The sequence below is a fragment of the Ascidiella aspersa genome, chromosome 3 (assembly GCF_963924565.1).
Source record: "Ascidiella aspersa chromosome 3, kaAscAspe10.2, whole genome shotgun sequence".
NCBI classification, from domain to species: Eukaryota; Metazoa; Chordata; class Ascidiacea; order Phlebobranchia; family Ascidiidae; genus Ascidiella; species Ascidiella aspersa.
The window spans coordinates 20,472,702-20,489,821 of record NC_139449.1 but is presented as its reverse complement, the minus strand read 5'-3'; the positions used below and the strand labels follow the sequence as shown (position 1 = coordinate 20,489,821).

The 17,120-nt window shown below is 35.8% G+C and overlaps 3 protein-coding genes across 4 annotated transcripts; 1 reads left to right on the top strand and 2 right to left on the bottom strand.

The window, feature by feature from the left end:
- Positions 1-1,274: 1,274 nt before the first annotated feature.
- On the top strand, positions 1,275-2,306 carry LOC146160717 (uncharacterized). Its single transcript, XM_083384994.1, has one exon. The coding sequence runs from the start codon at positions 1,275-1,277 to the stop codon at positions 2,304-2,306; it is 1,032 nt and encodes a 343-aa protein (XP_083241120.1).
- A 984-nt stretch (positions 2,307-3,290) lies between these two features.
- Positions 3,291-9,684, bottom strand: LOC146160716 (ER degradation-enhancing alpha-mannosidase-like protein 2). Its single transcript, XM_083385746.1, has 11 exons — positions 9,489-9,684; positions 8,680-8,830; positions 8,503-8,608; positions 8,259-8,384; positions 7,771-7,982; positions 7,512-7,653; positions 7,307-7,431; positions 7,005-7,149; positions 6,197-6,318; positions 5,547-5,718; positions 3,291-4,145 (listed from the first exon to the last, which is right to left on the bottom strand). The coding sequence occupies exons 1-11, from the start codon at positions 9,566-9,568 to the stop codon at positions 3,835-3,837; spliced, it is 1,692 nt and encodes a 563-aa protein (XP_083241872.1). The 5' UTR covers positions 9,569-9,684; the 3' UTR covers positions 3,291-3,834.
- Positions 9,685-9,795: 111 nt separating this feature from the next.
- On the bottom strand, positions 9,796-14,467 carry LOC146160715 (G patch domain-containing protein 4-like). Of its 2 annotated transcripts, none has more exons than XM_083385744.1 (7): positions 13,097-14,467; positions 11,638-11,711; positions 11,279-11,371; positions 10,999-11,106; positions 10,363-10,520; positions 10,231-10,297; positions 9,796-10,166 (listed from the first exon to the last, which is right to left on the bottom strand). In XM_083385744.1, the coding sequence occupies exons 1-7, from the start codon at positions 14,349-14,351 to the stop codon at positions 9,903-9,905; spliced, it is 2,019 nt and encodes a 672-aa protein (XP_083241870.1). In that variant the 5' UTR covers positions 14,352-14,467; the 3' UTR covers positions 9,796-9,902. The 2 variants fall into 2 exon arrangements, with proteins under 2 accessions (XP_083241870.1, XP_083241869.1); XM_083385743.1 differs by lacking the exon at positions 13,097-14,467 and adding an exon at positions 11,791-12,113.
- Between the last annotated feature and the right edge of the window lie 2,653 nt (positions 14,468-17,120).

Here is a 17,120-nt window from a genome sequence, read left to right as displayed (position 1 = left end):
GCTGTTATTTCAAGCTAAATTTGAATCTATTTTATGTGTCAAGGTGTCATGTAACGCTATAAATTGAAAGTTTGTCCGATTTAACCTATATAAAAGCATTTGATTATTCCAGTTTCAGCTACTTTGAGGAAGAAACAAATACTGAGCGAAAATTTGGGGGTTTGGCGAACGCTTGCAGAATAACATAGGGGTTTGACATGTTACCAAAGGTTAAGAACCACTGTTCTAGGGGCTTTTTGCCGATATTGTGCAATCAAGATTTTATACAACTGACATTTGAAAACCTAGCCATATTTTTGTATAATTTATTTTGCAACTCACATAGGCACAGCAATTGCTTAAAAATATAGCTCTCTGTGGGCCTGGTCTGCATTTCATGGCACTTCACGCAGAGATCTTAAGTGTTCAGAACCAAAGATCGAGGTATGCAAAATTTATGTTTTTTTGCACACCTTAGGTTGAATATCCCACAACAGTTTAGCTTTTTCCAATTTTTCAATTTTGACAACTCTTATTAAATTAAAATTCAATTATTATTGAATTTTAATTCAAATATTAAGGTATTAAATGAACACACAATGTTTGGGTTAGGGTGCGAGTTAGCGTTTGGGTGTGGGTGCCGGGTGGGTCAAGTATTATTATATTCATTATTTAATACTATTGCATAACCCCCCTAACCCAGCAAACGCTAACCCGCACCCTAACCCAAATATTGTGCGTTGTGGTAGGATTCTAGACCAGCGCCGAAAATCTTATAATGCAGCGTGTAATTCAAGTTCAAATTTTAAAGTGTCTGACTGTCTGCCTTTCTGCCCTTCAAAACTTGAAATATATATTTATATAAGACTAATTTGGTTAGAATGCTACACAGATGAGCAGTTCATTTGAACTACGTAAACCATATATTTTTATATATAATAGGATCTTAGAAAGTGTGGACACGTCAGACGACTTTACGCAATTCTTCTTGGATTTTTTTAAATGACTTAATATAACGTTTTTTTTTATGATTTCAAAACCGATTACCACAAATTTAAAAACCTGTGCAAACCAAAACCTTGTCTATATGTTTCGATATTTTTGTAGCTTCATTGTCTTTTAAAATTTAATAAATAAATTGTTTTCAGACGTAATAAGAATATCAAAGCCCATACAGAAGTAGGTATCATTTTGAACGTTTCGAATAACTCTTTATTCATTTTCAACATAGAGAGAAGTCACTGATGGTAAGTGTATTCAGGCAAAAATTTTACACACAGATCGACGGCGTCGCAATGGGTTCCCCGATCGCCCCTCTGCTTGCTGATGTTTTCATGAACTGGTTAATTGATCAAACCGCGGAAAACCCAGCACAACCCCATCTTTTATGCCGCTATGTAGATGACATTTTTGCTGTATTCTACAACAGTGATGAAATTGAGGCTTTTCTCTGCACTCTAAATGGCATCCATCCAAATATCCAGTTTACCTGTGAGTGGGAAAAGGAAAATAATCTGCCCTTTCTGGATGTACTGGTTAAGAAAATGCCTAATGGACACAGCACTCACGTATATCGCAAGCCTACCCATACAGGCCTCCTAACAAGATGGTCAAGTTTTGTTCCATTTAAATACAAGCGCAACCTGAGAAATAGCCTATTACACCGGGCTTACAGAATTTGTAACACTTACATGGGAATGCACCACGAATTCCGCAACATTTCTAAAATGTTGATGATGAATGGTTACCCCAAGCAGTTTATTGATACTGCCATTTACAGGTTTCTTGACCAAAAACACAAGGACGTGCAAAACAAAACGGTTGAACATGAAGAAAACAAAACGTTGTATACCATCACAATGAAGCTCCCGTTTATTGGAAAAACATCGATGAATATATGCAAAGAACTTGCTACCTTCGTAGCGCGCAACACCGAAAATAAAGTCAAATTTATTTTCAGCCACGAAACCACACCTATCAGTTCGTTTTTTATACACAAGGACCACCAGCATGTGTTACGTCGTTCAGGAGTTATATACAAAGTGCAATGTTCGTGCGGATCTACTTATATTGGACAAACCAAGCGTAACCTACAAGTGCGTATGGACAACCACGACCCTTCATCACGGTCCACGCAGGACACAGACGTGGCAAGACATTTGCATCAAAATCCTGGTCACAAAATCGATTTTAAAAACCCCAAGATTCTTGCGACAAGTCGGTGTTGGCGTCGTCTTTTGATTAAGGAAACCGTAGAAATAACACGGCACAACCCGGAAATTAACGCAGACCAAGCTTCTATACCACTCTATCTTTTCAACATCTGATCACGTGGATGGCCTTATCTGCTATCGGCGACCTACCTTCTAATCGCCGCACACCCGGTTTAGATTATGTATCTATCCACGTTTCCTTTTTTCTGATATCTGTCTTAGCACTATTATACACTTACCATCAGTGACTTCTCTCTATGTTGAAAATGAATAAAGAGTTATTCGAAACGTTCAAAATGATACCTACTTCTGTATGGGCTTTGATATTCTTATTACGTCTGACTACAACCTCCAACCATTATGCTCCAAAATTGTTTTCAAATTGACTTCGAGTGTTCAGGTTAAATTTTTGACCAATGAGAAATTATTTTCGTCGAGTAACAGAAAAATTGCAATGCTTTTTACGCTGAACTCAATTTACATATGCCTAAATACGTTTGGAACCCTGACAACATATGTCTTAGCGCAGGGGTCGGGAACCTTTTTAGCTAAGGCCATATAAGCCAAAAATATTCGTGTTTTATCTCCATGTGAGCCATATAATATTTTTTTAACATCCAGTTATAGTTTAGTACAGCGTTTCTCAACCGTTGCGCCGCGGCACACTGGTGCGCCATGGAAGGCTGCTAGGTGCGCCGCGAGCGAAATGAAAACACACTTCGAAATAAGTCCAAAATTAATCGGATTAAAACTTTAATGGACAAAATAACGTTTTTAGTCTGGAAGTCCCTTTAAAAATATGCAACTATAAAACCCATATAATAATAATGCCGGCAATTTAAGATAAATAACGGTACACCTCACAAATTTCGCGCTCGCTTCGCTCGTAAGGTGCGCCGCCACGTTTGCACACGTCTCTAGGTGCGCCCCCAAGTAAAAAAGGTTAAGAAACACTGGTTTAGTAAATTGAGCAAGGCCGGTTATTTTGTTCTCATTTAGAGGACAGAACATGCGATGTACCAAAAATGAATAAACTTAGTTTGCGCAACTTTGATTACGGACTTCTGTTGAATGAATAGGGCCTTATGGATATTAAGATAATCCTTCAAACGGAATAACAGTCTCGATAAACAAATAACTTTCGCGCGAAGCGCCGAAAATTTGCTATTATGTGTGTTAAAAAGTAAAAATAAAGTTAGGAAAGCGGTTGTGGCCGCGTGCAGTTTTATTTGAGATCATGCGAAAAAAATAATATCTTAGAATTTTCTGCAAGCCAAATTCTTTTATCAAAAGAGCCATGCCTTCACAAAAACAGCCATGTATGGCTCGCGAGCCTGTCTTAGTGGGTATTGGTTTAGCTGTGTTTACTTTTGCAGACAACCGGGCACGTAGCGTTGGTTTACAATGTTCGAAAAATGTCCCTCAATTTTATTTGAATGCGTACAAGGCAAAAGGTGTTAAAGTACACATCTTGCAGGTTGGAGCTAGGCGGAAAACGGAATTTGACTGTAATAAACCTAGAGTTGACAGAGTTCTCATAATAACTAAATACATGTCTTTCCAAATCAGAGCATATAGAACGAAATGTAATCTCTATTGCAGCGCACCACACAAAACAAGAACGTGTATCGTCCTACTGACATCAATTCTCAACAAAGATTTGACCATATTTAGTAAACTTTGTATGATATGGTCTACTCTTGCACGCGAATCGTTCCTCGAAGGTAGACGAATTGAACTCTTTTTCTTGCTTCTCGATTTGTTGGGCGCTACGTTCGGAAGAAATGCGGTTCAGGTGCCAGGTTCGAATGTTTACTTTAAAAACGTCTTTGGGGTTAAACTCGCTGAAGACTTGCCAGGTTTGCGATCGCTCCTGTTCTCTTCGCAAGGCATCGCAACAGTGCAGGGCGCTGACGTCGATAGGGTGAGCTTCAGTGTTGAATATATACCCACCTGAAGCGAAACGATTTTGATAAGTCTATAACTTTTAGAAATATACCTAGCTGTCTATAAAAGTAGTTTTTCAATCAAGTAATATATGTTTTTAACATTTGAAAAACAATAAAGCAAATAATTAACGTTAGAAACAGAACGCTTTATTGTGCAAAAACGTACAAAACTTACCCATGATACTTTGTTAGTTAAGATAAAATTAAGTGTGTAAATCAAAAGATATTTCACTGTTTTAAGAATACCACCAATAGTGTATCTCAGTTTGTATTTCTAGTCTAAGTTAACCGAAACCAAACAAATTATATTATACAGAATTCAGGGAATAATAAATTGGTATTCAGCTAATTGAAAAAGTAATGACTTGCGGGGTTAAATAACCTAAATAGTAGCTTTTGACAAACTTGTGGTCTGTGGCCCGAGTAGTTGGATTAAGCCAGGGGTCCGTGCACGCGTTCAGGAAAACACAAGTGTTGGCGGCTGTACAATGATTCAAACTTGTGTTTACCCGAAGTGCAACTCAGAATTTAAAAATAGGTATAAAAAAGGTTATCAGACATCAGTCTCCAATTGCAGGTCAATGGATGGGCATTTTTTTCGCAATTCGCGCGAACTTCCATCTATAATGTGTTGTGTTTTAGCCCGTTTGAAGTATCTCCGATTGTATCAAGGCGTCATGAATATTATAGCATGTTGCGCAGAGTTACTAACATTATCTAGGACAGTGGTTCTTATACTTTTTCCTTGCTGCAACCCTTTCAAATCACCAACCAATTCCCACACCCCTTTAGAATTGCTTAAAAAGCAAACCATTGAAATTCAATATTTTACAAGCAAATTATAACACAGTACCACAAAACCAAAATGTGAGTTAGTTTTACATTTAACTGAAAAAATAAATTACAGTAATATGTTTTCTATGTCTGATTTAGCATCCCGCAGGCGCACCCCCTAGGAACAACCCTTGGGGTGCGAGCATCCCTGGTTAAGAAACCCTGATCTAGGAAGTCCAATTTCTGTTTAATTAAAACACCAATGGCACTTTTTCAAATGCAATTATTTTTATGTGTCTATGCCCATTTTGTTTGAATTAAAACTTTTGTCAATTTAAACCCAATAAATGCATTTTTTAGGCTTCGCGCGATTAGGCTATATTTCAATTGCATATTTTCGCACGATATCGTTAGAGATCAACATGACTTTTAAGAATAATTGTTTATGGCGTCACATTGTGACCTATAACTTTCTGACGTCATCCCTAAAAAAACTTCTACTGGCGGCCGTAAGAAAATAAAGACTGCCAATGCGGCTGTCAACAGATAAAAGATTGTGCACCACTGAAGCAAGATAATAAATGTAATCGCGCATAAAGCTACCAAAAAACCTGGATTCTGTCGTTCTTACCTGCTCCTAGGACACACTTGCGACCGTCGGGAAATCGCCGCACGGTCCCGCCTTTCATCGTTTTCAGCAGAGGGTTTTCGGGGTCAAAGAGCAAGTATAGGTACTTGATCGTCTCGGCGAGAAAGAACGACTCCATGCGATTGTCGACAAGGTGGTCACGCACGTCCTTCACCTGTGGTGGAAATTCGTCTACTATACGTTTGGGACATGACCATGGGTATATAACATCAACATAGCTTAGAGTTAGATAAAACCCACATTCACAAAGCTTTATTTGGTATATTGTAACGACTAGTCGCTGGTTGCTGGTTTTAGAGTGTGGACAGGGACCATATTAATTTCCATAAGTAGAAATCGCCTATTTCATAATCTACAAACTTCCGCCCAAAAAATGTTTCAGAGAATTATGTGAGGTGCGATGCACAAATACTAGATGGTTAGGCGATTCCACCTCTCATCCAGTCTCAGTGACATAGCCAAATTATTGCCATAGATTTAACCGGTGTTATTGCCCGTCTCGCATTAAACAACGTAATAGCTGCGTATTTTTTTACGAATATTAACGCCAACTACTTAAGAACCATGGAAGACAAATTTCGTGCAGACAATAAATTAACTGCAAACTTAGACCCTGGGATTTTGAACTTTACCGTGGCAAATCCACATTCCGTTCTTGCCGTTTCGTTAATGGAGTGCAATAGGGCTTCGCCAAATTCGAGAAGCATCGGATCCTTCATAGCGCGATACAGGTACATTGCACTTTCGACCAATTCTGCAGCAAGATAAGTATGTATAAGACTGTTTCCAGTGTCCACTGCAAATACGTGCTCTTCGTTTAAAATAATCTTACCTACGATATTTAAAATAACTCTCTACATTTGTATATTGATTAATATTGCTGTGCATGACATTTGACACTATTCTGCAAGATCGGGGATGGACAACCTTTTTACCAACGGTAGTATATGTATCTGGATCAGCCCACGAGCCTAATATTATACTAATGCTAATTTTGCAGACACGGTTACAAGGTCATAAACTTAGGCAGATATAAGACAACATATTAAAACAAAATTAGTGGTGTTATTCTCGAAAGATTTGCAGAAAAAGTTCGACCAATAGAATGCGCAAATAAACTGGTTTATTTAATTGGGTCATAAAACCATACCCGTCAGAGTATTCATGTAACAAGCCTAATAGTAAAGCCTCATACGGGGCACATATTTTCGCCGTGCTGTTAAATTTAAAGTTATATTTTCCATATTTTGCTTGCTTTTATCAACTTGTTCGTTATAGCTATTGCGTTACGCGCGTTGTGTCGTGGCAAAGAACGTTCCATGGGCCGCAAAACTGTCGCTTGGTTGAACAAAAAAAATGGTTCAAATTATCCAACAAAAAATTGATCGAATGTGCTTAAAAATAGCTTTGTGATCGTATGATCATGAGTCCTGAAATTGCCTGGTCGAAGAGGATAGCCTTCCCGATTCTTAACAGGTAAGTTGTGGGGAATGTTGAAGAACTCTGGTGTGCCTCCATAGTTTCTCCAAACATCGTAATAGTTTAGAAATGTCTTATACGCACTCTCTTGGTCGCCGTACAACGTCTGAAAATAAATAACTGCTTTCGACTCTTTAGAAAACTGAAGTTAATAATACAATTTACGAGTATCGTATTTAAATAATATTTGATACAAAACAACAGCATATAAAACCACACATATTGTAAATGCTGTTTGTAGAACAGCTGTTGTGCCTACCAACCTGTAGTCCTGGCCAAAACGCGTCTAGCGACTGATGAACAGGCATAGTAGCCTGTCCACTCTGCATGTTCACCCACATGTACCAATCACCTTGTTTAATGTATTTTTCAATGGGGACTAAAAATTCTAGAAAAAAAGTTTTGAGATAACAATTTACAATCAACAAAAGGAACTACTTTAAAGAACAAATATTAAAAAAACGTTACCTCTGAACGTGTCCATTAGCTCAGGTTCATTGAGCAAAACTGCACCTTTTACCAAATATTCATAAAAAGAATCAACACCAGCTCCAACCCCAGAGTCCAGTGCTGTCCATTTGCCTGTCACTACATTGATGTGATTTCCAACCTAAGCACATAACGATAAACAAAATCCCTTCTACATAAATTGGTTCAATTTATGTGTCAAACTTTCATACCAAAAAACATAACTAGTCTTTTAGAACAAATCAAAAAGGTATTTTACCAAACCAATAGGCGACTTTGAAGCATTTAAAGCTTGTAGTGCTCTCCTGGCAACCTTCTCAAAACTTTGATCCCCTGTTAATCTGCTCAATGTTGCAAACTCTACCAGAAAGGTACCAACTCCAGCTGTGCAAGTTTCTGGTGTTTCCTTGGGGTCAACTCCATATTTAAGATTCACGGTTCCATATGGCATTCCAGTGGGGGTATCAAATGCTAAAATATAAGAAAACATTAAATAGAATATCAATACTTAAAATAAAACTGGTGATTTGCTTGTCATTATAACAATGTTTACACATAAATAATTACCTAATAAATGGAGTTTATTAAATTAGAAAATTGAGTTTATTAAATTTTGTAGTTTAGAAAAAAGATTATTTGTTTGCGAACAACAACAGGACTATCTATGCTATATTTCTAGATAGAACTACAAAGTAATAATTGGTCTAAACTCATAGCAGGGGGATATTTTAAGTTTAACCAAAATACCAGGCAGCAATTTCCTTGCCAAATTTTCAGCAAGATCTAGAAGTGGTCCTCTACACGGCCATTCCAGATTTACTTTCACTCCTGCTTTTTGAGAGAGAAGGTGAGCAGAGAGTAATCCGCCAACAACTGTCAATGAAAAATATTCACGGCTGTTTACTATATAGCAGGAAAAAAAATAAAAAGTATGTCTTATAATGACAATACAGTTTTATGTTTTGTGTAAACAAAAATGATGACAAATAACCTCTGATGTTGGTCTCAAAGACAGAAACATTTATGTTTTGATTGAAGTTCAATTTCTCAATCAGTTCACCAGAAACTCGCTGAAACTCAGTTTGATTTCCTAAAACCTGAAAATTTGGAAAACTAACTTAACCATTTGATTTTTATGTAGTTTGTTTGACAAAGAAGTAATCCTTACAGCAAGAGTTGATAAAGCATCAACCAGAGTAAGCGAAAAGCTTCCCCATGTGTTCATTCCGTCACATGTTAGAGGTCTAAGCTCATCATATGGGTAAGCATTCTCCAAATAACCATTGTAGGCATGATAAAAGACTTCCTTTACTTTTGACCTAATTGAGTAAAACAAACACTACATAGCCCCTTTGTTTTTAATTTACATGGCTCCCGCTTAACAGTGATTCATGATATGTTCCCTTACTCAACTGCAGTCCAGGGCCTTCCCTCAAATATCTTTGGAGTGGAATGTTTATCCAAAAGTATGCCCTTAACACCATATGGCATGAAATATCGCCAGCCTACTGAATTTACAATTAAGAGAAGGCCTTTCTTACCATATATATCGCTAAATTTTGGTGTAGAATGTTGGCAAATAATATTTTATTTCGAATATTCGGTGCACTATTTGTTTACCAGACTATTTTTGTGTATTTTCTACAATGAATTGCAAACTTAAAATGTTGTATCGGGGACATGTTTAGGCAGCTTTAAATTGCATGGCTGTAAAAAAATTACTTTTACTGCTTATTTGCGAGGCTGTACTAAATTTACTTCTTAAATTGGTGTGGCTGTAAATGAATTGCTAATGAAAATCGTATGTATGACTGAAGTTTTGCATGTTTGTTCAACTTATTTTACTTATACTATATATATAATAAAAACTTGAAATGTAGACAAGAATGTACAGAAACAGGGAATAGGTGGAATTTACAGATGTCATTTTATAAGTTGAAAAAAAGATTGTAGCCTTCCACTAGTTTTTATATTTACCTTAATTCATTTAAGTTGTATGATGGCTTAACCGCAGGTATCCAAAAAGTTACCAAAACCAAGCAATGTGCAATCTTCATGTTTATTATTGATTAGGACGTAAGCTTGAACTTCGTACCATACGGCCCTCACAGTTAACATACCGTTATTTTTAACGCTTTTGCTGACAAAACTAAGTTGCCCAGATCTCTTTGCCCAGAGTTAATTTATATTCAGCCTATCAAATGCTCGTTCATGCATGAAAAATAGTAATATTACGGGAATTCCCTTAAGTAAAACCTAAAACATAACTTCTTTCATTCAAGAATCCAGTGTTTACGTTTATTGCGGATATTTTAACAAAATATCGACGGTAAAAATAGTTAAATAACTCTTATTATTTGTTTAGAATTCATCCAACAAACTTGGTTTCGTTTATTTTGTTATTGCAGTTCGATTTTCTTTTTTACTTTTTTTAACTTTTTTAATTTTATTAGATTGTTTATCTGCCAGATTGACCGGGTTTCCATTTTCACATGGCTCGCACTTTCGTTTCTTTGTCTTTTTGTTCTTGTTATTCTTTTTGTCAACTTCTACGTCAGTAGTTATATGTTCTTTTTGTTCTGACACTTGTTTCTTTATCTTTTTCTTCTTCTTCCGTTTTTGTTCAACTTTGATGTTTGTATGGATTTTTGTATGCTAAAACAAAGATTTCATTTTAACTGTTGATTTTTTTTTGTTATTATAAAGCAACAAATCAAACCTCTAAGGATTCTTGTTGTGCAAGTCTCTCCAATTTAGCACTGAGCTTTATGCCATGTCGAGCCCCCCTAAAAACATTAATTGAGATATAGACTTGGTCAGCTTGATCAATTATGGCTTCATAAACTCTTACTTATGGGCTGTGCGCCCCCCACATGCTCTTAATAAATCCTCATCTGACAACATCTTTGAACCCTTTGTAACAGGTCGATGTAGTTCATCGCTGTCACTATCTGATGAAGATGAACACGAATCAGTCTTTTTGATTTCTCCATTGTTTAATACCCCACTCTAAAGTTAAAAAAAAATAGTTTAAATTGTTTTAATTGTAATATTACGGTTTTAAAAAACTTTGTGCTAATTAAAACCTGACTATATAATCGTTTCAGTATGACAAACAATTATGTAATCAACTAGAAACAGTTAAAAACACATGAAATTAAAAAGAAAATGAAAGACATATAACACAGAATAATGTAACATTTTTCAGTCTTATGACATATTAATACTCTTCAATCACATGGTATGTAATATTTTGATTAAAAGTTGACAAATGCAGATTTTTTTGGGTCCCACAAATCTTTTTATAATTACTAGTCCACCTCTGTTGAAATATATATGAAATAATGGTTTTACGCAACAATTAAGATATTTTTGAGTTTAACAAATAAATTTAACATGACAAGGATGGTTTTATGTAGTAAAACATTCTCTGTTAAAAATTGTATTAAAATAATAATAAAAAATCAAAAGTTTGCCAAGATCATACCTTTACAAAGCGTCCATACAGCATGTTTTTTGTAGCTGAGGATTTTTTGTATACCTTTTGTGTACTTGTGGTTATTTTTGTGTCGGCAACAACTAACTGAATATCACCCTGCACAAAAGCAAAATAAATTTATACAGCAGACCATCACTGTTTAAAAGCACTAAAAATCATTAGTGTTTTTATGTATCTTCTTGACCAAAACTAACTAACTGCTAAAGGTTGAAGTGCATACAACACAATGTTTATTAGCAGGCAAACTTCACAATTTATAAGTTCTTACATTATCCTCTTTCACTTGGATATTCTTGCAAGCTGTTTCAAATGCATGTTCCCACCAGTGAAATGTAAATTGTTTTGAATGATCATGGCCTACCTTAAGAAAAGTGTGTATAACAATTAAATAAAATTTGTAGAGATAATAAATTAATATTAGTTTTCATAGTTTAACAAGGAAGAAGTTAAACAATGCCGCGTAAAGTAAACATATCTACTTGGTAAATTATTTTGTATTAATGATCATAATTTTTTTAATATTTTAGAAAAATAAAAGCATAAATATGAAATTGTTGTAAAAAATTCCTTGTTCGCATCTGCATATATTTTTAACCCAAACATAACAAATATTGGATAAAAACTAACCCCTGTAGTATCGTTTTTTATTGACACTTTAATAGGTTCCATAATTCCATTTTCATTTTTTCCCAATCCTTTTCCTGTAAATATTGAAAAAGTAGAGAGTTCTTGAAAAGTAGAATCAAACATAAAAAAATAAAAATAAAAAATACACCAAACCTTGTTTCCAGCCATGACGATGCATTTGAATTGATGCAAAGTCCTCCATTCTTTAATGCAATAATAGTACAATTCGTTTTTATTATATGCAGTATTTTATAAACTGAGCATCTGTAGTTTTGTATAAAAAGGCTTGTGAATAAAAAATTCAAACTATTACAAATCTTTTACAAAATCATAATGATAAAATTCTAATGGTAAAAGTGCGACCAGAACTTTTCACAATCAATAAATCAACAGTATGCAAAGTGGCATCATACTCAAATGAAATACAAAATAGAACAGAATAAACCTGATAAGAAAATAAAAAGAAAAGCTGTCTATTTGTTTGCATTGCACATCACAGTAGTTAATTCTTCTAAGCAAGTTTCATTGGCATCTCTAATAGCAGCAGCAAATTTGCATTCAGGTTGATTAGAGTTTTTGCCTTCAGAGAGCATCAGCTGAGTAACTGGCAGTAGTTCTAAGACCTGGATGTGCTTTGATGCAATTTCCTGACTGCATATGTTCTGTAGAACTGAGATTAAACTGCCATACGATTTTGGCACTTTGTAGCCATGACCACCAAACAAAATAGCAGGTGGAGCCTCACAGCCTTTGGTGGTAATTGGCTGAAGAAACACTTTTTCAAAAGAATAGCTAAAGAGCCAAATCACATGGGAAGTCAATCGAGTCAGCATGGTTGGCAAAATAACGAAACAACTTCCATTGTACTTTAGTAACCTAAAGATGACCAACAATGAACTAATTATGGTTTCTCGCAGAAGGAGCTCTGGCCAAATGTCAGGCTTTGGAAGGCAGGATACAAGATTACAAAACATTATCCCTGGAAATTCAAATTCATCCTCTTCATCAGGATCTAACATACTTTGTAGTTGGCTAAAACTCAAGGTCTTGTCACAGTCCATTACAAGTTTGCAGAACCATCGGTTGTATGGTTGGATCTGTGACTCTTGGAAAGGTCTTAAGTCCATGACACTTGTTGTGCAAATATTAACTGTCTGCTGAACATGCTCCGTTATCAAATTGTTATTAATTACAGGTATGGTTGTACATAGTTCTGGGTAAAGCAGCAATGATGGCAAAGAATTGTAGGCAGATGTGTAGGAAACAATAAGATCTGTGTTGCAATACAGTGAAGAATGAATTTCATCAGGTAGTGTACCAGTTGTAATAAAATCTTTTGTCCATACTAGAGTGCTGGGGGCACAAACAAATTCTAAAGTTGAAATGCTTTCATGCAACGAAACAAGACTGTTGTGTGCTTCAAGATTGTTAAGTTGCAATACGCGGTGGCTAAACGAACCTTCCAACTTTGGCGTTTGCTTGAAATGAGATTTAGCAACAGGAGATTTTACAACAAAGCTTTTATGGTGTAGCTTCTTCATCTCACATAAATCAAAATATTGCTGAGTGAAAATATGCTGCAACTGTTTGATGTCACTTGTGTGCATCTTTGATCTGTGACGGTAATAAAACAGGTTGCGATTAATAGCAGCCTTTTGGTGTGCTGAAAAGCATCCAGTGCATTGTATATGCTGGTCCAAGAAGTTCTCAGGTATCAATGATTGCGGGATCATGGTGACACCGTTTTTCATGACTGATTGAAACGGATAAAAGCGGCGCATAGAATCCAAGTATTTTTCGCATGTTTCAATACCAACATAGTCCCGTGCAACAACATATACTTCAGAGTTTCCTGCCTTACTGGTGGAAGGCTTTGTGATTGTCACAGAAGAAAACACACAACAGAGAAAATATATGAAGGAAACAGAATGATGTTCAAACAAGGTAAACATTTTTACTACAAATGTTCCCCCATTTCCAAGCAAATGCAAAGCTGTAAACATCTCAGTGTATTTTAAGTGTGCAACTATGGTCTCTTGTTCAGCAGGGTCATGTTGACAATTAAAGCTACCATCTGCTGTAACCAAATTGATTGGTTCAGGGCTTATTGCATGTCTGAAAAACGAGCCTAAATCCTTTATGAAACCGTCTTGCATTATGTTTCCAGTATTGTCCTTGCCAAAGTACCAAGATTTAAGGGTGCCACAAATAAGGCGATCATCTAAGATGCATTTGTCAAGAGTGTTGCCTTCGTGATAAGGATTAAGGGCATTGGCAAGCCAAAGGTATCTTGTTTTGGTAAATTCAAAGCGACTCTTTAAGTATTGGTTTAGGCTGCACACAAATCCTCCCGGGGCTTCACAAAGGTGAATAGCACAAATGGTCATTGAAGGCTGTGGGGAAATAACATCACAATAGGACAAGACCTCATAAAATTTGCACCACGCTTGGGTTGGAAGTTCAGGTTCAATTCTTTTCCTGACCATTTGCAAGATTTTTCCTGCTGGATTCACATAGTTGGTATGACGGTTCCATTCTTTAATATCAAACCCATTTAATGAACTTTTAAGGTGGTTAAGAGATGACTTTTGTTGTTTTAAAGTTTCTTTTTGTTTGGTGTCTCCGGTGAAAAATGCATCAGCTGGAGGAAGTTTCCAAGTGTGATCTCTTTTGTAAGTGAATATCTTGGTAAATTCAAGTTCATGCTGTGCCATGTTACCTTTAAATACTGATTCTAGGTTTTCTTAAAACATTTATTTGTTTAAATTTTTCATTAGAATCTAACAGATTTATTTACATTTTTTCCAACCACTGTGCCGTTTACCAAAAATGTTAAATTACCTTAAACACAAAATAAAAATCAGTTCGTCACAGTAGATTAAGGGAAGCATGAAGCTCTCAAAAATATATACACATTATTCAAACCAGGTATATCCACCTTAACTGAGTTACTAAAATGAGTAAAATACAGGCTGTAAGCCGAACTCGACAACATCGAAAATTTGGCCGGAATCAGACACAGGTTATTTTTAACCAACTCCGCAGCCCAGACTCAAAGCAACTCAACCTATGCAGCAATGAAACATAAATGTTCATATTTATGTATTATATTATTTGGCAATATTGGTTCCCTAAAGCAAAATATTCAGAAAGCGACTTACTCACATAGGATGGTAGAGCCCAGTTAACACATTGTTTTAAACGAAATCTTAAATCACTAACATTCTTGATTGATTTTGTACCAAATTATAAAAAACATTGATCAATTACTAAAAGTGCTAAGATATCTACTTTTCTAAATTAAAATGTATTGCGTTAAACCTAAAATGCGCTATTTGCAACTATAGCCCTTAGACTGCTAATAATTTCCTTAACTTGCGAATAAATCTCTGAACACTTTTACGCAAATGTGACAATATTAGCCACTTAAAGTGCGAAAACATGTTGCGGTATTTTTTCAGACCTGGGCATGGCAGTAAAAGTCCCTTATTCGAGAATATTTTCTTGTAATAAAGCTTGGTTTTCAAACAACGAAATGGTTTCAAGTCTTTCGGGAAAATTGACTTGACTTGACTTAAGTCTTTTGGACAAATGACTTCGGTTGAAATGAAGTGTTTTCTTAAGTATTTTGTTTATAAAATTGAGCTATTTATCCAAATGTTTGCACTTAAAACGAATCGCTAGATATATGTTGGGTTTTTCGCATTTTTTAGTTCGGTATTGTTTATAATTGTACAAATTTTAGTTTAACGTTTTATTGTTATGACAAGGACGTAACTTGAAGCGTTAACTTGCTCTAATTATGACTTGACTGGGACTTGACTTGCACACCTGATGACTTGGACTGGGACTTGAATTTTTATTTATTTATAAGGACTTGGACTTAATTATTTTGCAAACGGCCTGACTGAGACTTGAGTCATTTAAAATGACTTCAAAAAAAAAAAAAAATTATTTTCGTAAAAACATTTTTTCGCGGTATTTCTGGTCTAATTTAACGACGCATCTGCAACTCTTTTTAAGGAAAATTCTTACTATAAAATCACCCTACTCTTAGTCCCACCATAGGGATGATCAATGCGTGTCACACGAAACGCTCTCAGTTTACTACCTACCAGTTAGGCCTAAATGCTTCAATGTAAATTATTTTCGCCATTCGCAAATCACATCTGTCTTTCTAATACGTCTTACGCATTGTTTTTGAGAATCATTAGTCTGTACAAACAAAAAGTGCGTATACTTTTTTGAACACAAGTTGTGCTGTCACGCCAAAATTGGTCCGATCCGGCCGGACCGATTTTGGTCGTAATCAAGCGCCAAAACTGGTCCGGTCGGATCTTAGGGTTAGGGTTAGGTTTAGGGTTAGTGTAAGGGTTAGTGTTAGTGTTAGGGTTAGGGTTTAAGGATAAATAAGCGATTTTGAAGGCCGGACTAGTTTTGGCCTAGCCGGACCTGTTTCAGCGGCTGTTCCAACGCCAAAATTAATCTGCCGGATAAGTTTTGGCCCCGGACCAAATTTCGCGTTACAGTGCAAACTTCATGTTTATAAAAGCATTTAGTTTCGTTTCGATCGAATGTTTTCTGCCTTCAATATATGAACAGAACTTAAAAACGGGCCGCTTGCAATCTTTTATAAAATCTCGATCCTATTTTTATCTGTCATTATATACAGACTTTATCTATTTAGTTATTACCTTTTATTCTGTTTCGCCCGATTTACGATGGTCATTAGCATAAATGCAGTTATATCGTAAGTAGACTAACACATATGCAACTAAAAACCTCAACTAAACGCATCGCACGTTTTTACGTGTTTGCTGTTTACCGTTACAGCGGTTGGGTCAACGACCCACACAACCTTAGGCCTATTGTCGCTATTTATTTAAAATTTTTTGCATAACTCTCAACATTTTTGCATAACTTTTAACGTAATACCAGGGCCTCTTTTTGCCACGGTCTGGCACAACGTTTTTAGTTTCACATGCTGCTCTCTGTAAAAAATTTTGTTGGTTTGATAATTAGGCCTACGAGCCTTATATTTATAAAACTATAAAACAGTTTTCTTAACGACTGTAAGCGATTTATAAGATTCGTGCTGTTCACGCTAACCTTTGTTTTATATTTAAAATTCACCAATTATGGTACAGAAAGGCATTAAAACGTGTCATAGCAACAGCCATGACATAAATCCATATTTGTGTGTAAAACAACACTCAAGTGTTGCTAAACCACTGCTGTACATTGTGCACTCCAATAACAATACACTTTAAAGTCTTGAAATACTACGCCACACTGCAGTAGGCCTATACTCTCACTGTAGGCCTAACATTACGATTCGGTTCGGTACTTCGCTATAGCTTTAATGAAGAACAGCTTCGAGCGAACGATCCTAAACACAACATTAGCTCTAAATAATCGTAAAGCCTGTCACTGAATAAACAAAATATTTCAACAAAAATCTTTCAGTTTTTACTGGTCGAACT